The sequence below is a fragment of the Chrysemys picta genome, chromosome 8, assembly GCF_011386835.1.
Source record: "Chrysemys picta bellii isolate R12L10 chromosome 8, ASM1138683v2, whole genome shotgun sequence".
NCBI lineage: Eukaryota > Metazoa > Chordata > Testudines > Emydidae > Chrysemys > Chrysemys picta.
The window spans coordinates 71,072,072-71,099,165 of NC_088798.1; the positions used below are offsets into that span (position 1 = coordinate 71,072,072).

The 27,094-nt window shown below is 47.1% G+C and overlaps 1 protein-coding gene across 14 annotated transcripts in view; it reads right to left on the bottom strand.

Moving 5' to 3' along the window:
• PCDH1 (protocadherin 1) overlaps positions 1-27,094 on the bottom strand; it is a 152,939-nt gene that overhangs the window by 94,648 nt on the left and 31,197 nt on the right. The window contains exon 4 of one of the 14 annotated variants that reach the window (XM_065554804.1): positions 1,878-2,105. The exons of the other annotated variants lie outside the window; for them this stretch is intronic. Within the exon in view, the coding sequence (XP_065410876.1) occupies positions 1,971-2,105 (135 nt within the window). The 3' untranslated portion in view covers positions 1,878-1,970. Of the gene's footprint in view, positions 1-1,877; positions 2,106-27,094 lie in introns of those variants that run through there. 14 annotated transcript variants of the gene reach the window in all.

The window sequence follows — 27,094 nt, forward strand, 5'->3', positions numbered from 1 at the left end:
CAGAGAAGCGGCAGGGAGGTTCTGGGGCGGGTAGTCAAGAGACAGGGAGCAGGGTGGGATGGGTCAGGAGTTCGGGGGGGGCTGTCTGGGGGTTGGGGGTGTAAGGTTTTGGGCAGTCAGACTACAGGTGGGGGGGGTCTCAGGAGGGGGCAGTTAGGGGACAAGGCACAAGGAGGCTTAGGTAGGGGGTGGGGTTCTGGAGGGCAGTTAGGAGCAGGGGTCCCAGGAGGGGGCAGTCAGGGGACAAGGAGCGAGGGGGTGTTTGGGAGTTCTGGGGGGGGCTGTCAGGGGGCAGGAGTGGTTGGATGGGGCGTGGGAGTCCCAGGGGTCTGTCTGGGGGTGGGGGTGTGGATAAGGGTTGGGGCAGTCAGGGGACAGGTAGGGGGTAGAGTCCTAGGGGGCCAGTTAGGATGTGGGGAAGGTCTCAGGAGGGGGCAGTCAGAGGACAAGGAGCAGGGAGGCTTAGGTAGGGGGTGGAGTCCTGGGGGGCAGTTAGGGGCAGGGGTCCCAGGAGGGGGCAGTCAGGGGACAAGGCATGGGGGGGAGGGTTGGGGGTTCTGAGGGGGCAGGAAGTGGGAGGGAGTGGAAGGGGCAGGGGCGGGGCTAGGGCAGGACAGGGGCGGGGCTAGGGCGGGGCTCCTCCCATCCTCTTTTTTGATTGTTGAAATATGATAACCCTACTAATGTAGCCGCTCAAAACGACAGGAGAGAGCTGTCCTGTCAGCTTAACTACTGCAGCCTTGCAAGCGGCAGTAGCTATGTCAGCAGGAGAAGCTGCACACTGGTGCTTAAGTCAATATAAGTTATGTCGCTCATTCACACCCCTGAGCCACATAACTTATGTCAACTTATGCTGTAGTGTAGCCCAGGGGTTCTCAACCTTTTTCTTTCAGAGGCCCACCCAACATGGTTTAAAATCTCCAAGGCTCACCTATGTCACAATAACTGGTTTCTGCATATAAAAGCCAGGGCCAGCGTTAGGGAGTAGCAAGCAGGGCAATTGCCTGGGGCCCCATGCCACAGGGGGCGCTGCAAAGCTACATTGCTCAGGCTTTGGCTTCAGCTCCATGTGGTGGGGCTTTGGCTTTCTGCCTTGGGCCCAAGTGAGTCTAATGCTGGCCCTGCGTGGTGGACCCCCTGAAACCTGCTCACGGCCTCCCAGGGATCCCTCGTTGAGAACCACTGGTGTAGACATAACCTAACTTTCAGCTCAGAGCAATCCTCCTACTGATACCAACTCTCACCTCAGAACAATTCCCAAATGACATCTCTTAATTCAGATCCCTCCCTCTGGCACCAATGGATAACTGACATGCTGTGCCCACTGTGCAATCCTTCACATCAGAGTACAGTGAAGAAGAGTCCCTAGTATACCTGATCCCTGACTGACACAATCTCTCACCTCACAGCCCCAACACCAACTCAGAACACCTCCTCACCTCTGGTGTCTCCCCAAGTTGGCTCCATATCTTAGCTCAGAACCCCCTTGATTGACATTACCACTCAGCTCAGAGCTGCCCCTTCCACAACTGACACCATCTCTCAACCAGAGCCCTCCATAGTAGGGCACCGACAAGTGTCACCAGGCTTGCCCAATTCCTAACTTCCCATCTGACACAATCTCACAGCTCAGATTCCTTTCCACTGACACCAACTCTCCCCTTGGGGATCTCCCGCAAACTGACACCATCTCTTTTCACAGCCCTCAGGACTAACACCATTTCTCACCTCAGAAACCCCTGGCCCTATCCCACTGAATGACACAATTTCACTTCAGAGGGCACTTACCCCACCCCACACCTGACAGCCCCTACTCAAAGTCACCTGAGCCTTGGGCTGAGTCACCTGACTCACCTCAAAGTCACTTGAGCCTTATGGAGAGAGTGGGTCCTGTGAGTTGTGCGCTGAGGCTGGGTTTGCCTCACCACATCTTGGCCCGACTGTGTGGCTGGGGTGGGGTTCTCACACCTTCAGCCCTGCTGGTGAAATCTCCAGTCTTCTTGGTTCTGAGAAGCAGAGAGGAAGGGATCATGGCAACCGCTGGTCAGGTGCCTCTGGCCCAGGTGCGGGTGTTGGTTTCTCCCCAACTGGTGAAGAGAGGCAGCCTGGAACAACAGTTCAGGCAAGTGTGAACTGCCCCATTAATCCAAAGCAGGGTTAACTCTTAAACCTAATTATGATAGTTCAAATGTCAACTATTATAGCAGAAACATCAGCTAATGTGCTTGTCTGACAACTGCCAATTAATTCTGATGCCTCCCCAGATGCCAAAAGTACCAACTACCCCTAGCAAGTTGCCAAAATCTCCAGCTTCTCCATCAGCTACTACAATGCACTAGCTTACAGTACTGAAACTCTAAGCCAAATGTACAGAATATCAAAACAGTGGATATAGGGGCCACAATGGTGATCCAGTCAATTTCAGTAAAAAGCAACAAGGGTTCCTTGGGAAGAATTCCACCACCATTTCAACAGCTTCCACCCCACCATCAACCTCAGCCTGGACCAATCTACACGGGAGGTCCACTTCCTAGACACCACAGTACAAATAAGTGATGGTCACGTTAACACCACCCTATACCGAAAACCCACCGACCGCTATGCGTACCTTCATGCCTCCAGCTTCCACCCCGGACACACCACACGATCCATCATCTACAGCCAAGCACTGAGATACAACCGCATCTGCTCCAACCCCTCAGACAGAGACCAACACCTACAAGATCTTGACCAAGCATTCTCAAAACTACGATACCCGCACAAGGAAATAAGGAAACAAATCAACAGAGCCAGACGTGTACCCAGAAGCCTCCTGCTACAAGACAAGCCCAAGAAAGAAACCAACAGAACTACACTGGCCATCACTTACAGTCTTCAGCTTAAACCTCTCCAACGCATCATCAGTGATCTACAACCCATCCTGGACAATGATCCCTCTCTTTCACAGACCTTGGGAGGCAGGCCAGTCCTCGCCCACAGACAACCTGCCAACCTTAAGCATATTCTCACCAGCAACCACACACCGCACCATAACAACTCTAACTCAGGAACAAATCCATGCAACAAACCTCGATGCCAACTCTGCCCACATATCTACACCAACAACACCATCACAGGACCTAACCAGATCAGCGACAACATCACCGGTTCATTCACCTGCACGTCCACCAATGTTATATATGCCATCATGTGCCAGCAATGCCCCTCTGCTATGTACATTGGCCAAACTGGACAGTCACTACGTAAAAGGATAAATGGACATAAGTCAGATATCAGGAATGGCAATATACAAAAACCTGTAGGAGAACACTTCAACCTCCCTGGCCACACAATAGCAGATGTAAAGGTAGCCATCTTACAGCAAAAAAAACTTCAGGACCAGACTCCAAAGAGAAACTGCTGAGCTTCAGTTCATTTGCAAATTTGACACCATCAGATCAGGCTCTGTGAATGGCTAGCCAACTACAAAAACAGTTTCTCCTCCCTTGGTGTTCACACTTCAACTGCTAGCAGAGGACCTCACCCTCCCTGATTGAGCTAACCTCGTTATCTTCAGACTGAGGTCTGGTCTATACTACCCGCCTGAATCGGCGGGTAGAAATCGACCTCTCGGGGATCGATTTATCGCGTCCCATCGGGACGCGACAATCGATCCCCGAATCGGCGCTCTAACTCCACCAGCAGAGGTGGTAGTAAGCGCCGCCGACAAAAAGCGGCAGAAGTCGATTTTGCCGCCGTCCTCACAAAGGGGTAAATCGGCTGCAATACGTCGAATTCAGCTACGCTATTCACGTAGCTGAATTTGCGTATCTTAAATCGACTCCCCGCTGTAGTGTAGATGTACCCTGATTCTTGCCAGCATATTTATACCTGCCCCCGGAAATTTCCATTACATGCATCCGACGAAGTGGGCATTCACCCACGAACGCTTATGCTCCAATACATCCGTTAGTCTTAAAGGTGCCACAGGACTCTCTGTTGCTTTTTACAGATCCAGACTAACACGGCTACCCCTCTGATACTAGTCAATTTCAGATTAATTCATTAAATCCTTCTTAAATTGATCCAAAGCTACTGCAAGATTTCTAGTCTGCTGTGCCAACCAGGCGGTCTTGCCACAGAACTACAGGTCTAGCTTACTGGCCATACTTGGTCAGACCAAAGGTCCATCATGCCAGGTGCCCCAGAGGGAATGAACAGAACAGGTATCATCAAGTGATCCATCCCCTGTTGCTCATTCCCTGCTTTCTAGCAAACAGAGGCTAGGGACACCATCCCTGCCCATCCTGGCTAATAGCCATTGATGGACCTATCCTCCATGAACTTATCTACTTATTTTTTGAACCCTGTTATAGTCTTGGCCTTCACAACATCCTCTGGCAAACAGTCCCACAGGTTGACTGTGCATTAAGTGGAGACTTCTTCACTTGTCACTGAAAAGCAGCTGTATCTGGGGGAGAACACGGGTACACAGAAGTGCAACACAGTATCTAAGGGTAGAAGTGAAGGGAAATCTCATATCTGATGGAAACCACTTATGGGGATTTATGGAAGCAGAATTTGAATTACCTAGTTTCAAATTGTCCAGGGCAAAGAACTTATGCTCCAGCTCTTAGGCAGCCAGACTTTAGATCATTAATGGCCATAAGTGATCAGCCCTTTGGTTTTACCCTCATTTGAATGCCAGTATTCACTGCAGCACAGCATCCCTTAGTATGGGGTAGTCAATAGGAGGACCACGGGTCAAATGAGGACAACCAGATGTTTTGAACGAATCGGGAAATCTTTTCATTTACTTGTTATTATCATTATTGTTATTGCAATGTGAAAAATGTTTCTCTGGAGTCTGGACCTTGACTATACCTTGACGAAGAAATGGGGACCTTGACAAAAAATAATTGACTACCCCTACATTAGTACTTCGGGGTTAGCACTGACTCAGCGCAGACAGAACTCCCCTATCAAATCACCCACTCCCTGCAGCACAATGACCCCACTGGGGCGTCAGTCAGCACTGACTCAGAGAGAAAAGCACTCCCTGTTGAGTCACTCACACCACTCCCTGCAGCACAATATCCCTTGCATCATGCTGGCATATTGGGATCATCATGTGAGATGTACACAGTTCACAGCACAATGTGGTATCTGTAAAGAGCACATTTATTATAGAGGGTGTGTTTGCCAATGAAGGACAAAGGGCATATGTACTCCCAGTGACTTTGGACACCTCCAGTGACCTATCCCCCGATATTTTTTCTTCCTTGATTGTGACCTGGAGATCAGGCCTCTTCCCACAGCACTCACACAAGTCCCCATTGTCCCCTGAACATCTCAAGGTCCCAGATCTTCAGAGATACAAGGCTACTGCGATAGTCCAGTGTGAATACAAGACCAACCCAGAGCTGCAGTTCCTCAACCAGCTGACCTGATACTGTTAAATACTATCTAAGGGGAAGGGGGGGGGGCGCGAAGGAACTGGGGCAGAACAAGGAGCAGCAGGATTAACAGGATGCACAGGGCTAGAATCATAGAATATCAAAGCAGGACCAATCCCCAACTAAATCATTCCAGCCAGGGTTTCGTCAAGCCTGACCTTAAAAACCTCTAAGGAAGGAGATTCCACCGCCTCCCTAGGTAACCCATTCCAGTGCGTCACCACCCTCCTAGTGAAAAAGTTTTTCCTAATATCCAACCTAAACCTCCCCCACTGCAACTTGAGACCATTACTCCTTGTTCTGTCATTTGGTACCACTCAGAACAGTCTAGATCCATCCTCTTTGGAACCCCCTTTCAGGTAGTTGAAAGCAGCTATCAAATCCCCCCTCATTCTTCTCTTCTGCAGACTAAACAATCCCAGTTCCCTCAGCCTATCCTCATAAGTCATGTGCTCCAGCCCCCTAATCATTTTTGTTGCCCTCCGCTGGACTCTTTCCAATTTTTCCACATCCTTCGTGTAGTGTGGGGCCCAAAACTGGACACAGTACTCCACATGAGGCCTCACCAATGCTGAATAGAGGGGAATGCTCACGTCCTTCGATCTGCTGGCAATGCCCCTACTTATACAACCCAAAATGCCGTTAGCCTTCTTGGCAACAAGGGCACACTGTTGACTCATATCCAGCTTCTCATCCATTGTAACCCCTAGGTCCTTTTCTGCAGAACTGCTGCCTAGCCATTCGGTCCCTAGTCTATAGCAGTGCATGGGATTCTTCCGTCCTAGGTGCAGGACTCTGCACTTGTCCTTGTTGAACCTCATCAGATTTCTTTTGGCCCAATCCTCTAATTTGTCTAGGTCCCTCTGTATCCTATCCCTACCCTCCAACCTATCTACCACTCCTCCCAGTTTAGTGTCATCTGCAAACTTGCTGAGGGTGCTGTCCACGCCATCTTCCAGATCATTAATGAAGACATTGAACAAAACCGGCCCCAGGACCAACCCTTGGGGCACTCCACTTGAAACCAGCTGCCAACTAGACATGGAGCCGTTGATCACTACCCGTTGAGCCCGACGATCTAGCCAGCTTTCTATCCACCTTATAGTCCATTCATCCAGCCCATACTTCTTTAACTTGCTGGCAAGAATACTGTGGGAGATGATATCAAAAGCTTTGCTAAAGTCAAGAAATAACATGTCCACTGCTTTCCCCTCATCCACAGAACCAGTTATCTCATCATAGAAGGCAATTAGGTTAGTCAGGCATGACCTGCCCTTGGTGAATCCATGCTGACTGTTCTGGATCACTTTCCTCTCTTCTAAGTGCACCAGAATTGATTCCTTGAGGACCTGCTCCATGATTCCAGAGACTGAGGTGAGGCTGACTGGCCTGTAGTTCCCCGGATCCTCCTTCTCTTTTTTAAAGATGGGCACTACATTAGCCGTTCTCCAGTCATCTGTGATCTCCCCTGATTGCCATGAGTTTTCAAAGATAATGGTTACAACTATTCCGATGCACAGGGCAAGCCAGAACTACCCCAGCAAGTTCAGTGATTCATAGAAACATAGGAACAGCCAGACTGGATCAAACCCAACTCCACCCAGTCCAGTGCTCTGCCGCTGACAGTGGGCAACACCAACTGCTTCAGAGCCGTAGGCAGATTTGGGGTAACCCCTCCCCCTGCAAATTAGACCTCACCCTGATCTCTAATCATTAAAGACTGGCTTATACCCTGAAGCCTGAGGTTTAATATCCCTTCCACAAAGTGTGTGTCATTAATTATGGTAACTCGACTAATCGTGATAACTCTAGGAAAGATTCGTAGATTTTAAGGCCAGAAGGCACCATTATGATAATCTAATCTGACCTCTTGCATAGCACCAGCCAGAGTACCTCACCCAGTGATTCCTGCATCATGCCCATTACAGTAACTGTGGTATTTCAAGATGTGTTGTTCACTGTTGGATTCTACTTCTGGTGCTCATGAGACCCATGTGCACAAGATCAGAATCTCTGGCCACCAGTGACAGTTAAATCTGTGCTTGTGCTCTAGATGCTCTCACATGCACTCCAAAGAGCATAAAGGGTGGAGTGGGCCCAACATAAATACTCCAGGTGGTATAAGGAGGCTGTAGTAGTGGGGCAGGAGGGTGGGTTGTACAATCCATATGGACAAAACATCTTAAAAAAACCCCACAGTTACTGCAGGGTAAGTAACTATTCTTTCTTCTTTGTATGATTGTCCACATGGATTTTATTTCTGGAGACTAGCAAGCAGTGAGATAGGTGCTTAAGTCCTATTTAAATAATGATTATAAGACAGCTCTACCAAAGCAGGCATCAGATCTTGAGCCCTCAACTCAGGAACAGTTCTGGGTGAAAGCATAAACTGATCCCCATATAGCTGCCCTGCAAATTTCTGAAAATGGTATGCTTTTTAGACAAGCTGCAGAAACTGCCTGAGCCCTGATGGAGTGGGCTCTAACCTGCACAGGTGGATCTAATCTTGTTAACTCATAGAATGATCTAATACAATTAATACTGCCATGTGGGCAGTCTCTGGGTGGATATTGCCTGACATATCACCCTAACAGCAAATGCTACAAACAGCCTGGGGGAGCTTCTAAAGGGTCTTGTTTTATCAAGGTAATATAAATGAAGTGTAACAAGTAAAAGGGTATGCAATTTGGCTTCCTAGTGGTTGGAATGAGGCTTGGGAAAGAAAACTGGCAAGTGAAATCATCTGAGTCAGATGAAGATCTGAAACAACCTTGGTAAAAACTTAGATTGAGACCTAAGGGTCACTTTGTTTTGATGGAACACCATAAGGTGTAAGCTGGACCAGCCACAAGGGCCTGAATGTCACGTCCCCTACCCTTCAAGCTGATGTTATAGCTTCTAAAAAGGCTATTTTCATAGACAGATGGGACAGCTCAAAAGGAGATCCCTTAAATCTCCTAAGATTCTCTAAAGATCCCAAGAAGGAGAGAGTTCCTGGACTGGGGAAAACACATGAATAAGGCCCCAAAGGAATCTAGCAACTGTAGGATGGGAAAATATGGTGTGATCCTAGATAGGGGGATGATGAGGTGATGTTGCTATTAAATGTCCCTGATAGAGCTGATGGATAGTCCTGAATGCTTTAGGGGTAGATAAGAGTCCTGGATAGTAGGAAGCAGGGCTTCTAAGTAGAGCTCGTCAAGAATTTTTAGATAAAGCTTTTTTTTTGTCAGAAAATGCTGATTTGTCAAAACTGTAACTGTTTACAGGAAAAGGTCAGTTTTGATGGACTTATCAGGTATTTTTCAGTCTGAAATGACCTTTTGTTTAGCTATTTAAGCTAATTATAGTTTATCAGTTACAAAACCAAAAAAGCTAATAGTTAGTTTTCCAGACCTGAAGAAGAGCTCTCTGTGGCTCAAAAGCTTGTCTCTCTCAGCAATAGAAGTTGGTCCAGTAATAGATATTACCTCACCCTCCTTGTCCCTCCAATATCCTGAGACCAACATAGCCAATATAGCTACAACACCACTGCATACATTACTTGGACTGTTAGTCTGCATAGCATGGGAAGAAATGCTGTGCATGTTAGATGAATAGCTCTGAGTTCTAGAACATTTACGTGGAGGTGATTCTCTTCGGGAGTCCAGAGGGCCTTGGATCTGATGGTGGTCTACAGGTGTGCTCCCCATCCAAGTGTGAAGGTATCCATTATCATCATCTTGGTAGGTAGAGGTGGAGAAAAGAGTACTCCTTTGCATACCTGGAGAGAGTTCTTCCACCAGTCTAACAATGAAAGGACTTCTCAGGGGACCTGCACTTTCATATCCATGTGTTGTATGCTGGATAGATACACAGATTTCAACTGCCCTTTCATGGAGCATGAGTTGAGGTCTGGCATGCTGTGTGACATAAGTGCAGGAGACCATGTAACCCAGGTATCTGAGGTATACCCTTACAGACATTAGTGACTAAGTCTGCAGCTGGTTGATGAGGTCTACCATGGTCTTGAATCTCTCTCTTGTTGATGTGGAATCCAGCACTGCCCCTATGAACTCTATTTTCTGGGTCAGTGTAGTAGGGCAGCTGCCCCACTCCCTGAATTTGGGCAGCAGCAAGCCAGTGGGCCTGCGCAGACAGGGAGCCAATCAGGGAAGGCCTTACAGGGAGCCAATCAAGGCCAGGCTCCGCACTATAAGAAGGCTGCTCAGGACAGGAGCAGGTAGCCTGTCCCAGGCCTTCGATAGGGGAAGGTCTGTCTCCAGGCTGGGAGACTTGCACCTGGGACAGTGCAGTCCTGGGCAGACCCGGGGGATGATGAAAAGGGAGAAAACCAAATGTCCCTGGCTGGGTTCAAGGGGTTGGAATTGAGTAAGAAAGATAACTTCTCCTTCAGATGTGACTGCAGGATCTCCAGGAAGGGATTGGGAGTCTCCAGTGTCATGCCTCTGTCTGCAGTTGTAAAGTCTGTGCCATCATCCCCTGGAGCTCTTGAAACTGTCCATTCATCAGCTGGAAACACAGAAGAAGCTCCAATCTGGTCTTCAGGGGAGGTGGCTCCCATGATGTCCTTCAAGGGATACTTGTACGGTTCTTCAAGGGCCTGTTCTCTTCCCAGTCTCTGGCCAGGCTGATCTTTATGAGAGCTAGGAAGGGGCACTGGGATCAATGCTGGGTGACCCAGTGCCACTGATAGCGTTGTCTGACACATGTCTTGGAGAAATTTTGGTGCCAAGAGCGCTGGCGCCTGCATGCTTCCTAATGCCTGAGAAGAAAGAAGGGCTTGAAGAGCCAAAGGTTGCATCAATGCAGATGACGTTCGCCTGGAAGCATCTACGTCTTGTATGTAAGACCACATCAATAGTGGGACAGTTCCCTGTATGAGATGAAGCTGGTGGTTGAAACGAAGAATTTGAGACCTAAGGCCTGTATGGGAAACCTCAAGACTCATCCCCAATAGCATCAAAGATTCTTTATGTCAGTCCTGGGACAAAAGAGGAGGGCTAGATGATAAATGGAAGCTGGATGACACAAAGTGCTGAGGAAAGGTGACTAGAATCAACCCCAGTATGCTCACACTCCGGCATGGAGATTGAGTCCTCAGAATACTCAGTGGCAAGGTATCCAGATGTGTTCAAGCCAGAATGATCTGCACTGGGAAAGTGGGATGTGATGGTGTCAATGGCACTGAGAAGAGAGTCTGAAGGCAGTTCTGAGTACATGAGTAAGACGCAGAATGCTGATGCTTCCTCTGTTTCTTTTTATGAATGTCCTCCAAAAGGATGTTTCCTCTTCTTTTTCTTAAAGGGACCATTTAGCCCTGGAGGATTCCCATCAATGCCGAGTGCAGAAATTGTGCTCAGTGCTGGGGCAGTAGTTGGAGCCAAGAGAGTGGCCCATGCCATCAATGCCAGCTTAATCTTGACTGTCATCTTAGCCTTAGTAGATGCCAATGGTTGGTGTCTAGGAATAGGGTCGATTTTCAGATGAGGTCATATATTCCAAGGCCAGAAGAGATCATTGTGACCACCTAGTCTGACCTCCTGTACAACACAGGCCAGAGAACATCCCCAAAAATAATTCCAAGGGCAGATCTTTTAGAAAAACATCGAATCTTGATTGAAAAATTTTCAGTGATGGAGAATCCACCATGATCCTTGGTAAATTGTTCCAATGGTTAATTACTCTCACTGTTAAAATTTACACCCTATTTCCACTCTGAATTTGTCTAGCTTCAACTCCAGCCATTGGATGGTGTTAGACCTTTCTCTGCTAGACTGAAGAACCCATTATTAAATATTTGTTTCCCATGTAGGTATTTATAGACTGTAATCAAGTCCCTGCTTAACCTTCTCTTTGTTAAGCTAAATAGATTGAGCTCTTTGAGTCTATCACTATAAATTACTTACTTAGTTAGTTAGCACCCATTACGCCTCTGGTGTTTAGGGCAGCGACATAGCTCCTCCACTCCTGTCTGTTTCTGGCAAGTCTTTCAGTGGTTCCCCAGCTGTGCCCCAAGTTTTTCAGCTTGGCTTCCATAGCTCTTCGCTATGTTGTTTTCGGGCAGCCTCATTTTTGCTTGCCTTCAGGTGTCCATCTTATTGCTACTCTGGTGATGGAATCAGTTTCCATCTGAAGCACATGGCCAATCCATCTCCAATGCCTCCTGGCAAAGATGGTGCTCAGATCCTCTTGGCTGCACTGTGTCAATAGACCTTGGTTTGAGATTGTTCTGGGCCAAAAGATATGGAGGATTTTTCTGAAGCAGATTGTATGGAATAAAGACAGTTTGGACATGTCATACTTTGTCATTCTCCAGCATTCTGCACTATAAAGTAGTGTTGAAAGTACACAGCTCTGATAAATCTTGAGTTTGGTTTTGGTGTTGTATATTGATAATTTCCAGACTGTATTTAAGCTCCTGAAAGTGTTCCTGGATTTATTGATTCTGCTCCAGATGTCCTGGCTTGTTCCACCATCCTGGCTGATGATACTGTCCAAGTATGTGACTGTTTCTACATTGGTGATCCTTTATCCATACTGGTGATGGTCAGGTAATATTAAGGGTCATGATATCTGTCTTATTGCGGTTGATTTTCAGTCCAATTTGCTGGCTGAATGTGTTGAGTCGGGTTGTTTTTTCTTGTATATGGTGTTGGGTATGTGATTGGGGAGCAAGATCATTTGCGAAGTCCAGGTCTTCAAGGGATGAGAAGGGTGTCCATCTAATGCCTCTTGGCATGTCTTCTGTTGTACACCACATTACCCAGTCGATGGCAATGTTGAAGAGGATTGCAGACATGACACACACCTGACATACTCCTGTTTTGACTTCAAAACTGACCTCACTGTGATCAATACTGCAGGTAAATTTGGAATAGAAGCTTTTGACTATGTTGATTATAGGGAGAGGGATTCCACTATAAGGCATATTTTCTAATCTTTTAATCATTCTTGTAGCTCTTCTTTGAACCCTCTTCAATTTATCAACATCCCTCTTGAATTGTGGACACCAGAATTGGACACAGTATCCAGCAGCAGTCACACCAGTGCCAAATACAGAGGTGAAATAACCTCTCCACTTCTACTCAAGATTTCCCTATTTATGTATCTAAAGATCACATTAGCCCTTTTGGCCCCATTGTTGCACTGAACTCATGTTCAGCTGATTATCTATTATGACACTCAAATCTCTTTCAAAGCCATTAATTGGGAAATTTCCTTTATTATCCCAATTATGCAATAAGCATATACCAGCAGTCGCATAACATGCCCAAAGATTTTTGCAGAGACAACTTCAACAAATAATGTAATGCCCTTTAAAAACTGTAAATAGAATATTAATTGTAAAAAACCTGACCACTAGAAATTCTAAGTTTGTGGCTAGGACTCCAGTCTTAATTCTCCAAACAACCTTTTTAAAGACAAAAACTTCTCTATCTGTACTGATGCAGCAGTGTGTTTGATGGTCAGGTAGAACAGAGAGTTCTTGGAGTAGAGTGTTACTTACAGGAAGAGCAGAGACATAGGCCTATACTGCCCCTTCCATATAATCTGCAGCTACCAGTGCAGAAGCCAGGTTAATATATCTACCAATGAAATTATCTCTGAGGAGTACCACATGCCTATAATGCTCAATAGCTTCTTGCAGCTGCCCATGTTCCTTGTATTCTATAGATTCAAGTAGGCTTTGGCTAACAATGGATTCTGTTTTATAGCCAAAGTGCTGAAGTGAGTGGCCCTGGACAGTTGAGGGGACTATTTGTGAGGCTGAGGGGACTGTCATACAGGACCTTGGCACTGATGGTGGTCGAGGTATGGGATGCAGGAACAGAGAGGTCAAATGGGCCAGGAATCTGAGGTACCTTTCCTTTTTTGTCTGGGCTGTAAAGGCATGGTAGGCCACACACTGAGTAACTGAGTGAGATCCTCAGACGCGTATGAGTCACTGGATGTGAGCAGAAGTCTCCAGGATGACTGAAGGACAAGAGATATGCCTCTTGAAGCCCTTACTGAGCTCAAGGCCAAAAACAGAACCAACCAAGGAGCTGGGATCAACGGAAAGGAAAGAACTGTGGTAGATGACTATCCTATACCTACATATAATGCTACAATAACATTATATGTACAAATATACACAGAAAAAAACTAGAGACGGCTCTAGCGAAACAAAGGTGCTGAGTACCAGTCTCTCTCTGCTTGTGCACCCAAATAAACATGAATTTGGAAGATAATTCTACACCTCAGTGCCAGAGGAGCCAAACCCCACAAGTGGGAATACACAAGTGACCCATTCCCTGAACCCCTTGCTCCCGTGGCCTCTGTGTAATCGTGGCCTCCCTGCAATCCACTGAGCCTATCACCCACTGTGGCCTCCGTGTAACTGTAACATGTCTCCCTGGTAACTGTGTGAACTCTTTACTGCAACCTTGCTATAATTATGGCTTTCCTACCATTCCCTGAACACAGTTTCCTGAAGCCTATGGATGATTGTGACCTTCCCAGCTTTTCCTGTGTCCATTGTTTTACATGGCCTGAGTTTCATAGTGACCTTCCCAGACATTCCTTGAGATGCTTGCTCCCCTGAACAGTGTGAAATTGCGGCATCCCTGACATTCTCATTGCTTATCATTCCCAGTGGCTTGTGTATAACACTGGGCTCAGCCACAGTTCAAAGACCCAGTCAATCTGCAGGACATGTGTCTCATCGTGGTTATTCCAGCCAAGACACAGCTGTACATTACAAATAGTCAGCATAGTTCATTATTCTGGAACTCTGTATAAGCAACAGTCAGGAATCTGGTGGGCAGGGCTGTGTCAGAGGGCAGGGGATAAATGGGGTGGGTACTGATGGGTCATTGGGCAGGGGACGAATCCGTTGGGGACAGATGGGTCAGAGGGCAGGAGATGAATCGGTTGGGCAAAGGGACTTGTCAGAGGGCAGGGGATGGATTGGTTGGGCAGGGAGAGGTCAGAGGGCCAATGGCCATTATCTTTGAAAACTCATGGTGATTGGGGGAGGTCCCAGACAATTGGAAAAAGGCAAATATAGTGCCCATCTTTAAAAAAGAGAAGAAGGAGAATCTGGGGAACTACAGACCGGTCAGCCTCACCTCTGTCCCCGGAAAAATCATGGAGCAGGTCTTCAAGGAATCCATTTTGAAGCACTTGGAGAGGAGGAAGGCGAACAGGAACAGTCAACATGGATTCACCAAGGGCAAGTCATGCCTGACCAACCTGATTGCCTTCTATGATGAGATAACTGGCTCCGTGGATATGGGGAAAATGGTGGATGTGATATACCTTGACTTTAGCAAGGCTTTTGATACTGTCTTCCACAGTATTCTTGCCAGCAAGTTAAAGAAGTATGGATTGGATGAATGGACTATAAGGTGGATAGAAAGCTGGCTAGATTGTCGGGCTCAACGGGTAGTGATCAACGGCTCAATGTTGCAGCCGGTATCAAGCTGAGTGCCCCAGGGGTCAGTCCTGGTACCTGTTTTGTTCAACATCTTCATTAATGATCTGGATGATGGGATGGATTGCACCCTCAGCAAGGTCGCAGATGACACTAAGCTGGGGGGAGAGGTAGATATGCTGGAGGGTAGGGATAGGGTCCAGAGTGACCTAGACAAATTGAACAAGGGGTCTGGTGGCACCTTAAAGACTAACAGATTTATTTGGGCATAAGCTTTCATGGATAGAAAACATCAATTCTTCAGATGCATGAAGTGAAAATTACAGATGCAGGCATTATATAATGACACATGAAGAGAAGAGAGTTACCTCACAACTGGAGAACCAGTGTTGACAGGGCCAATTCGATCAGGGTGGATGTAATCCATTCCCAATAATAGATGAGACACCTCATCAGAGGGCAGGAGAGGGTCAGAGGATAGGGAAGGAATCAGTTGGGCAGGGACGTGTCAGAGGGCAGGGGACAGATCGGTTGGGCAGGGATGATTCACAAAGAGCATGATGAATCTGCTGAGGGAGAAACTGCTACTGCTTTGTTCTGCCTGGTCTGAGGGTGACGAGTCCCCGGGCGAGAGGGTTCTGGGCTTTGGAAGGCTTTTTGGGAGGGGTGAGGCACAGGGGCTGATGTTTGAGCTCTAGGGGCATTGGTGGGAGGTACAAGGGTAGGCTCCAAACTGGAGCTTTGCACCTGATTGCAGACACTGCACCCTGCACTTCCTCCAGAGGGGAAATCCACATCCACCTACCCGCCTGTACTCCTCTAATGGAAGCACCCCTTCCCACCCTGCTATCCTGAGGGGATCATAGCTGGCTTGCACTAGCCTTGAGTGTCTGTTGAGGGGAAGTGATGTCATTATTGTGTCTTGTTTGGGGTGGGTCTCACATTGTGGGGAAGGGGGGTATTACCAAGACTGACCCCTCGGCTGACTTATTCCTCCCAGGGAAGTTACAGTGGCAGGATCCCTCCCCATCCCTGGGGTATATCCTGGGACAGCCCCTCCCACATAAGTGGACAGCCAGGAAGTGTGCTTGTTCCCAGCTGGCACAGTGAGTAGGCAGCCCATATGAGCACTCATCTAGCCTGGGGGCTCACGCCATGCTGCCTCCCCCTTCGCTGGTGTCTTCAGCCAGGTTGAGAAGCTTGGGCTAGGGGCTCCAGTGTGTTTGAGTTCACGTGGGTCAGTGGCCCTGTTCCATGGCCTTGGACTCCGACTCTCCCTTTGGCCATGTCACATATTGATTCTGCCACCTGGCAGGCCAGAGTCCAAGCCCCTCATCTCAGAGAGCAGGGATGCCGCAGGCAGAGCAGGGAGAAGGCATGAGGTGGCAGCTTGGAGACAAAGGGACTGGACAGCTCACCAAAGGGAACGTAGAGTGGCCCAAGAGGGAGCTGCTGAGAAGGGCAAAGTGGAAAAAAAGTAATTAGGGAAAACCTGGGGTGTGATCCAGATCCTCAGCCCCAAGGCAAGATGTAGCAGTACTGTGGTGTGCTGCCCCAGACAGCCCTAACCGGCAGGAGAGGCAGCTTCCCCAACACTGGGCAGGCGGTCCCCAATGCCACAGGTACACACTCACGCCCTCTGTGGGACTGGCAATCACTCCACAGTCCCTCCTCCCAGACACCCCTGTCACTAATCCTAGGAAAATACATGCTGGTGAGAACACACTAGAAGATGCATCTGGTCCATGAGTACACGCCCGGGCATTGGAATGGTGTGTCTGCAGAACACTAACACATGCCCCGCACTACTCCTGGCAGTGATCCCTACTCACAGCCTTTTTAACACCCGCCCTCCTTCCAGCATGATTGGCAATTCCCCTCCCCTCCTCCACGTCATACCCAGAACACATCCTCCCCTCCTCAGCATTAGCTTTGTCCATTGGATCCAGGGCCGGTGCAAGGATATTTTGCATCCTAGGCGAAACTTCCACCTTGCGCCTCTCCACCCCCCATTCCCTCCCCTCCCCCTGGAGCATCGCTTATTATAAACTTTCAAAAATGAATACTGCATAATATGGCATTGTTCATTAGAATTAGTACACATTCGGATTGAAAATTTATTAATTTCATTATTTAGTCTACATATTTAATAAAAATAAATGAATAACCTGACAGTGTTGACATTGTTATTGTTTTTACTTTGCACAACATAGCATTGATCTTAAAATAAATTACATACATTATACACAATACACTGTCACTTCCGTCCTTCATTCTTTCATATCAAAATCTACTACATTTTATTCTACCTTTATAACATCCAATTATTGTTATTAATAAAATTTATAAAATTAGAGCCTTGCATGGTGTCAAGTATCAGGGGGTAACCATGTTAGTCTGTATCCACAAAAACAACCAGGAGTCCACCAGCAACTACACACCACACCACAGAAACACTAACCCAGGAACCAATCCCTGTAGCAAACCTTGTTGCCTACTCTGTCCCCATATCTACTCTGGCGACAACATCAGAGGATCCAACCACATCAGCCACACCATCAAGGGCTCATTCACCTGCACATCTACTAATGTTATATATGTCATCATGTGCCAGCAACGCCCCTCTGCCATGTACATTGGCCAAACCAGACAGTCCCTACATAAAAGAATAAATGGACACAAATCGGACAGCAGGAATGGTAACATACAAAAGCCAGTAGGTGAACACTTCAGTCTCCCTGGACATTCTATAATAGATTTAAAAGTCACTATTCTTGAACAAAAACTTCAGAAACAGACTTCAAAGAGAAACAGCAGAACTAAAATTCATTTGCAAATTTAATACCATCAATTTGGGCTTGAATATGGACTGGTAGTGGCTGGCTCATAACAGAAGCAGCTTTGCCTCTCCTGGAATTGACACCTCTTCATCAATTATTGGGAGTGGACTACATCCACCCTGATTGAATTGGCCCTGTCAACACTGGTTCTCCACTTGTGAGGTACCTCCCTTCTCATCATGTGTCATTCCAGCATCTGTAACTTTCACTCCATGCATCTGAAGAAGTGAGGATTTTTAACCCAGGAAAGCTGGTGCCTAAATAAATGTGTTAGTCTTTAAGGTGCCACCGGTCTCCTTGTTGTTTTTATAAAATTAGAATGGCGGATACTCTATCATACTGGGGGATCAGGTTTGGTGGGGAAGGGAAGCAGACTGGGTTTGGTCAGTGGGGTTTTGGGTTTGGCTGGGGAGTGCAAGGGGAGCAGACCGGGTTCGGTCAGTGGGAGGATCGGGTTTGGCTGGGGAGCGGAAGGGAAGCAGACTGGGTTGAGTCAGTGGGGTATCGGGTTAGGTGGGGAAGGGAAGCAGACTGGGTTCGGTCACTGGGAGGATCGTATTTGGCTGGGGAGGGGAAGGAGAGCAGACCGGATTTGGGTGTGGAGGGGGAGATGGCGCGATCTGGGTTTGGCCAGGGGGTGGCGGGCGGGGTAGGATTCAAAGAGCCACAAGGTGAAACGGGCGCTCTCCTCTCCAGTCCCTGGCATGCAGCAGCAGGCCAAGTGCAATTGCAACAAGGCAATGGGAGCATGTCGCCTGCTTTGCCTTCACAAGTCCGTCCTGTGCCCGGGCTGGGAAGTTGAATGCTGGGTCTCGCTCCAGCAGGGGGGCGTGGGGCAGGCAGGACTGTGAGGCAGAGAGTGCGCAGCCCTCACGCCAAAGCAGGGTCGGGAGAGTAGAAAGCTGGGGCGCAGGGAGGTGGGTTAAAGCGGCTTAGCCGCCCCTCCACGCAAGAGAGCAAGCCCACAGAGCTGCCAGCCGCGGTGTCACTCCCTTCTCTCCCCAGGGAGCAGCAGAGCCTCCTCTGCCTGCAAATCCTGCAGCCCCTCTCTGAGCATGCCATGTAAGCTGGCCCCGGCTGCACCGCACTGACAGCACACAGCTCAGCCCCAGCAGGGGTCTTACACTTCCCGCCACAAGCTGCTCCACTCTCCTTCTGGCTGCTGTGCAATCTACAAGACAAAGGAGCTATTACTGTGGAAATGTACCTATCTGTATCCATTCACAATCAAAGGACTTCACTGGCTTTCTAAATGGCCGGAGAGCAATTCACTGGGAGCGTGGTTCTTATCATATACGTCCTATCTCCCTACAGTCTGCAATCTGCAGCCAGTGTCTTGATTGGCGGTGGCGCCCCCAAATCTTGGCGCCCTAGGCTGCTGCCTAGTTTGCCTAGTGGTTGCACCGGCCCTGATTGGATCCCACTCCTGGTGTGCGAGCACCTCATGTGTGCAAGGTCAGAATCTCTCAACCAGCTGTATCTGGGGGGACCGCACCTGTGTCCTGCATGTCCTCATGCCCCCCATCAAAGGGTACATAGGACAGAGTGGTCTTGATTGCTTCTCACTTCCATCGCAAATTCAGAATCCCAGCAGAGCCAGATAGCAAAGGAGCAGGGATGGAAGGTGGGGTTTGGAATCCACATGGACAAAACATCTTGAAGAACTACAGTTGTTCTTTTTTAAACAGTCTTTGTCCATCTTGATCCCACTAGTTAACAGTTCCCAGATTAACAGGCGGGACTGAGGAGTCCTAGCTACAGCTAGATAAAGGATTGCAGAACTGTTCTCCTGAGTCTGGCCTCTGAGCCAGTTGCCAAACCCAAGGTATTATGCTTGGTACAGGTATGCACTGAACACCAAGTGGCTGCCCCACAGCTCTTTGATACCACAGTATTTCTTACACATGCTGATGAGGTTGCTAGACTTTTAGTTGGGTGGGACCTGATGCTTGAAGGAAGGAATCATAGAACGGACCTTGCATCCAGTCCCCTGTCTTCACAGCAGGACCAAGTACCATTCCTGACAGATTTTTGCCCCAGATCCCTAAATGGCCCCCCTCAAGGATTAAACTCACAACCCTGCATTTAGCAGGCCAATGGCCAAACCACTGAGCTATCCCTCTAGCATAGCTACAGTGGATAACAGATTGTGATACTGGGTGATCTGCTTGGATAATCTCTAGGAAAAGATGGCCTGGCCTTCTGCAGTCTGCCCCAGCACCACAAATAAACAGAGTGATTTCGTGAAGGGCTTTGCCCTGACTGAATAATAAAGGATGGCTCTAGACAACTAGAGGGTGGAGGTTGGTTCCTCCCAGATTTGAATGAGGTTTGAAGAAGAAAATGGGGCAGCGAATTATTTGGTTTCACTGAAAAATCAGATACACCATTGGTAAGGAATTTAGGGTGAAGATCTCAGCACCGCCTCATCCCTGTAGAAGGCAACATAGGGTGGAGCTCTGGCTGAGGTGACCAACACCAGAAGGCGGTTTGAGAGTCAGATATTGCAGAGAGCACTTGGGAAAGCAGGGGGTTCTGTAAGGCCCATAAGAACATTAAGGTCCCAGGACAGGGGAGGCTCCTGACTCAGGAGATTAGCACGGACCAGTCCTTTTTGAAATTCTGAAACAGGGGTGAGAGAACACTGGTGTAGGTTTGAACAGGTGTGTGGCATGCTGAAACAAGCTGCTAGTTAGACCATGATAGCGCTGAGGCCCTGAGCTGGAGGATGTAATCCAGACTCTTGGGAACAGGAGCTTGCAATGGATCGAGACCTCGTTGTGAAGCCCAAATGGAAAATCTTTTCCACTTGGATCTGTAGACTGATCTTGGAGAGGGGTAAAAGGCTTCCTGCTCTGAATGAGGATCTCTGGGATCTCTCTGAAACAGTCCTTGTCTGTTTTACTCAAACAGTCAACTTCCAAACTGCCAAGAGTAGACATGTGGGGTCTGTGTGGAGAATTTGTCCTTAATCCTGGAAGACCAATCTGCGGGATGGGGGAGAAGGCATAAAGGAGACTTTCAGACTTTAGCTCCCACATGGATAAGGGATGAATGCATCCTGGAGGGATAGTGGGTAGGTACCTGCTCTGGCAGAAGGGCACTTTTTATTTTTGTTGCTGACGAACAGGTTTATGACAGGACAGCCCCGTCTGCAGAATACAGGCTCAAGAACAGAATCCTTCAGCAACCACTTGTATTTGGCTGAGACATATGTGCTCAGGTGACCTGCCCAATTGTTGTTTGTTCCTGATAGATGAAGGACCATAGGGGAGTTATCATATGAGAATGTCACCAAGTCCAGGCTAGATCACTTCCTGCCGTAGAGGGGATGAGCAGGCACCCCTGGCTGTTGATATACTACATTGTGGAGGTGTCATCTGTAAGGATCTGTATTGTGGTCCCTGAAGGAGCACCAGAAAGGCTATGCAGGCTGGTCTAATTACTTGGAGTTCAGCACACTGACAATGAGGACTCTTTCCGGGACTGCATACCTTGAATCTGTAGGTGGTTTAGATGGGCCTCACCAACCTGTTGTGGAGGAGAGGTGCAGAATGGGGCCCCTCTGGGGACCATGTGCGGTTTTGCCCACCAGTGCAAGGAGGAGTCAGGACTTTGAAGAGAGGGTCCACAAGATATTTGTTGGGTTTGTAAACAGATCAGCCTGTCTTGGACATGGGGAAGTGGAGTCATCACATAAGCATAGCACCATGTGACCTCAGAGTTTGAGACAGGCTCTTGTTGTAATGGAAGTCATGCATGTGATGATCTGAAACCTGTCTAGAGAGAGGTACCGCTCTGCTGACTTGGAATCTAGAAGGGCCTCTATAAATTTCATGGATGGGCTGGGAGCATGGGATGTTGAGGGTGCTGGATATTTTTGGAGGGGATTCTCCCTCTCAGAAGCCAGTCGTCCAAGGTAGATGTGTATTCCTTGCCATCTCAGATGGGCCACCACAACTGGTGGGCATTTTGTGAACATTCGTGGATCTGTACTGTCATGGCCATGTCTTACTGTGCACCAGAATCCTCACTACATGAAACTAAGCCTCCAGGACTAAGTGTTGAAAACTGCAAGCCAATCCTAAGCTTCTGGGGCAGAGATGCTGGAGGCTAGTGTCACCATTCTGAATTGGACTGGGGGTGTGAATTTGTTTAGTTGTATCAGGCCCAGGGCAGGATGCGTACCAAAACAGGAATAGAAACCCTTCCCTCTACACTCCTACGGTCCTTCTTACTCACTCCTAGATAAAGTAAGGAGTCCACCTTCTTCCCTCAGTTGTTTCTCATGAGATGGGTCCTTGAAGAGGGAGTGAGAGAGGAGCAAATGCTGGAACTACATGGAATGACTTTGGTAATAATCTCCAATAGCCTATGGTGCCTGCTGTTTGGAAAATGATGTCAGGTAAGTTGTAGCTGTGATGAAATGGGAATTTTCAGAACTATTTTTATGATCCCTATGTGTACCTCAGTTTTCCCTATATGCTTCATTGTTACCCAATGGGTGGCAAAGGACTGTTTGCTCTCAGGGCAGGCTATGGCACATAGGTATGAATGGCACTAGCTGTCTGAATTTGAATGGGTCATTGGGAAAGGACTGGCTGAGAATCCAAGAAGACAACGGCAAAGTCACCAGGTCATGGACACTTAGCAACTAATGGTCCAGGGAGAGATGGATTTCCCCACCTCTCAGAAGGGGAGCTGAGCACAGACCCCAGCTCAAGAACAAAGGGCTTGGAAGGGGTGAGGAGGGGGATCAGAGGTGGCTGCAGGAAGGAGTCGGGGCTCTCACCTGGGAACTGACTAAGGAGGTCAGTCGGAGAGAGACAAAGCTTGAGCAATGGGGTTCAACATAGCATGGCTGGGCTCTGGGCTGGCCAGGATGGACTTGGGCTATGCTTTAACTTTCCTTTCTCTGTGCTAACCTTAAAGACTTCCTGTGCTGTGTCCAGTTGACTAATAAGTCTGACTGTGTTGACAGAGCTGGGTGAGTGTCACTGCGAATGCTGGGCAAGGTGCATTGAGTCCTGCAGTGGATAAGTCTCTACCAGGCCTTGGTGTCAGTTGGACAGCACCACAGGAGCCAGAAAACAGAGCTGAAAACAGGGGAGTTTGTGGGAAGGAGCATGTGGGGTTTTGTTTATTGTTTTTTCTTGACAGGAGCTTAGGAGCAAAGGCTATTAAAGCTACAAAGGCAGCACTGGTATTGACCCCAGGAATGGAAAAGACAGTGAAGATGACTGGATGTGGAAGCTGCAGGATGTACATTATCTGGAGCAGGTACCTGAAAGGTTTTTATGAAGTGCTGCCTGATAGATCTGATGGAAAAGAAGATCTGAGGTTTGGAGATGCAGGTAGAAACTACGGCTGAGTTTTGAGGTGGATTTGACCAGATGATGGAGGGAAAGTGAAAGGAGGCTGAATGGAAAACTCAAGACTTGCAGATGCAAGCTGGACTAGAGAACTGCTAGATGAGGAAAGTGGCCAGTGAAAGCATGTGGCTATAAGAACAAGCAGAAGAAAAGACCACCTAGTGAAGGATAAATAGAGCTGAAGAACAGGTTTGCTCAGCTGGAAAATGAAGGGGCAAAGCAGGCAGTAACAGAAGGTGGGAGGGAAAGGAAGAAGAGAAGAGCAGCTAGTCCTACAAGAAAAGGGGAAGAGTCAATGGAGATTGCCAGAGTTCAGAGCCCCAGCAGGATGGAGGATAACTCACAGAAGGTTGTAAGTGAGAATAGAAGACAAGAGAACTTGCATCCAGGAAGAACAGGAGGAAGGCTGGTTGAGCTGAGCTGGAGAACATAAGGGTGTGCTATCTGCCAGGAGCTAAGATACGGGATGTGGACCTGAGGCTGAAGAGGATCCTAATGGGAGCAGGAAAGAACCCACTTTCATGTGGTAGCAAATGATACTGCTAGATTCTTATGGGAACACATCCAGGGAGACTGTGCCATGCTTGGGAAGATGCTTAAAGAAAAGGAGGCTCAGGCGATCTTCAGTGGGATTCTACCTATGATGATCAACAGATGGCTCAGGCTGTGGTACGATAAGGGGGGCTTTGGGATGTTTGACCACTGGGAGGCATTCATGGACAGAGGACTGTTGTCATGAGATGGACTCCACCTGGGTAAAGAGGGAAACAGACTTCTGGGATGGAGGTTGGCACAACTGATTAAAAGAGATTTAAACTAGGAACTCAGGAGAGACCATTGAGAGATGTTCACATGATCTCCACTCCTGATTCTAATATTGAGCAGGAGGAAAATCAAGTAAGAGAGGACACAGGAACAGAGAAAGGAATACTAGAGGGTAGGAGAATGGACATCAAGAGGAAATAGTGTCATTGGTACTGGCACTAACAGGCAGGTCGGTGATACTGGCAGTAGAATGATTGTACCGAATCAAGTGAGGAATCTGGGCGAAGCCAAGCAACAACTGTATTAAGATGTCTATATTCCAGTGCAAGGAGCCTGGGTTACAAAATGAAGGAACTAGAACTACTGGTGCAGGAAGTGAAATCAGATAACATGGGGATAACAGAAATATGGTGGAATAGCAGTCATGACTGGAATACAGGGATTGAAGGGTATGTGCTGTTCAGCAAAGACAGAAATAAAGGCAAAGGTGGTGGAGTAGCATTGTATAATAATAATGAGGTAGACTGTGAAGATATTAGAAGTGATGAAATGAAGAAAATAGAATCTGTTAGGATCAAAATCACTTTGAGGAAGAAAGCTAACACAGGCTCCATTGGGATGGCATTTGGAGTATGCTACAGACCCCCAGGATCCAATTTGGATATTGGTAGAGACCTCTTTAATATTTTTAATGAAATAAATACTAGTGGGAATTGTGTGATTATGGGACACTTTAATTTCCCAGATATAGATTAGAGGACGAGTGCTACTAATAATGGTAGGGCCCAGATATTCCTGGATGTGATTGCTGGCAGTCTTTCTTCTCTAAAGAGTCAACAAGAGGTGATGCCATTTTAGATTTAGTATTGCTAAATAGCGAGGAGCTCATAGAAGAACTGGTGGTAGAGGACAGCCTTGGTTTGAGTGATCATGAGCTAATTGAGTTTAAACAAAATAAACAAAAATAGATCTGCCACTAAGGTCCTTGATTTCAAAACGGCAGACTTTAAAACGTTAAGGGAATGAGTTAGGGAAATGGACTGAACTGAAGAACTCAAGGATCTTAATGCGGGGGAGGCTTGGAATTACATTAAGTCAAAATGCAGAAGCTATCTGAAGCCTGTGGGAAAACAAGCAAGGGGAAAACATTGGTAGGGAAGGGTTGCAAACCAAGCTGGATAAACAAGCATCTCAAACAGGTGATTAAGAGAAAGCAGAAAGCCTACAAGAAATGGAAGATGGGCTGGATCAGCAAGGAAAGCTATCTCTTGGAGATCAGAAAGTGTAGGGTTAAAGTGAGAACTACCAAGCAGAGTTGGACTTTGCAAAGGAAATTAAAACCAACCGTAAAAGGTTCTTTCACCATATAAATAAAAAGAAAACAAAGAAAGAAGAAGTGGGATGGCTAAACACTGCGGAAGGGGTGAAGATTAAAAATAATCTAGGCATGGCCCTACACCTAAATGAACACTTTTCCCCAGTTTTTAATAATGGGAATGAGAATCTGTGGGGTAGTGGCAGGGTGGCTAATGGGAATGAGGACATGGAAGAGGAAATTACCACAACCAAGGTGAAAGTCAAATTCAAACAGCTTAATGGGACCAAATTGGGGGCCCCAGATAATCTCCATCCAAGATTATTAAAGGAACTGTCACATGAAATTGCAAGACCAAAATAGCAAAGATTTGTAATGAATCCATAAACTCAGGGGTCATACCCTATGACTGGAGAATTGCTAATATAGTACCTATTTTTAAGAAAGAAAGAAAAAAAGTTAGCCAGGAAACTACAGGCCCATTAGTTTGGCCTCATTGTATACAAGGTTTTGGAACAAATTCTGAAAGAGAAATAGCTAAAGTAAACAGTAATTGGGATAAAATACAATATGGTTTTAAAGAAGATAGATTGTGCAAAACCAGCCTGATTGATGGTTTTTGGTTTGTTTGTTTGTTTGTTTTGAGAAGATGACCTATTTTCTAGACAAGGAAATGCAGTAGATCTAATCTACCTGGATTACAGTAAGGCATTTCATATAGTTCCACATGGGAAATTATTAGTGGAATTGGAGAAGATGGGGATTAATCCAAGAATTGAAAGATGGATAAGGAACTGGTTAAAGGCGAGACTACAACGGGTCATGCTGTCAGGCTGGAGGGAGGTTACTAGTGGAGTTCCTCAGGGATCAGTCTTGGGACTAATCTTATTTAATATTTTCATTAATGACCTTGGCATAAAAAGTGGGAGTGTGCTAATAAAATTTGTGAATGACACAAAGTTGGGAGGTATTGCCAATATGGAGGAGGACCAGAGTATCATATAAGAAGATTTGAATGACCTTGAAAACTGGAAAAATAGAAATGGGATGAAATTGTATAGTGCAAACTGCAAGGTCTTGCACTTATGGACCAACAACAAGAATTTCTGCTTTAAGCTGGGGATGTATCAGTTGGAAGCGACAGAGGAGGAGAAAGACCTGGGTGTATTGGTTGATCACAGGATGACTATAAGGCACCAATGTGCTGTGGCCAGGAAAAAGTCTAATGCAGTCCTAGGATGCATCAAGTGAGGTATTTCCAATACAGAATATACAATACCATTATACAAGGCACTGGTGAGACCTCATCTGGAACACTGTGCAATTCTGGTTTCCAATATTTAAGAAAGTTTAATTCAACCTCGAACAGGTGCAGAAAAGGGCTACTAGGATGATCAGAGGAATGGAAAACATACCTTATGAGAGGAGACTGAAGGAGCTTGGCTTGTTTAGCCTAACCAAACTAAGGCTGGGGGGAGATATGACTGCTCTCTATAAGTACATCAGAGGGATAAATACCCCAGGTGAGAAAAACGTTATTTAAGTTAAGTGCCAATGTGGACACACAAACAATTGGATATAAACTGGTCATCAACAAGTTTAGAGTTGAAATTAGATGAAGGCTTTTAACTATCAAAGACAGTGAAGTTCTGGAACAGCCTTCCAAGGGGAGCAGCAGGGTGAGGTGTGGGGGAAACTAACTTGTATCAAAACTGAGCTTGATTAAGTGTCTGCATCCTACCCAGTAACTCCTGGAAGGACTGAAGTTGCAGGAGTGATATTAGAGTGCACATCACCACCTCATCCTGCAAAGAGGAAGACAGATTTGTAGGAGAGAACCATTATCTAATGATGCTTCCTCTTGAGCCTCTGTCTCCTAATGTTGTTCTCTCTCTCATTCTAGTGGGCTAGTTGGCACCTAACTGGTGAAGGGAATTTAGTCATTTGTG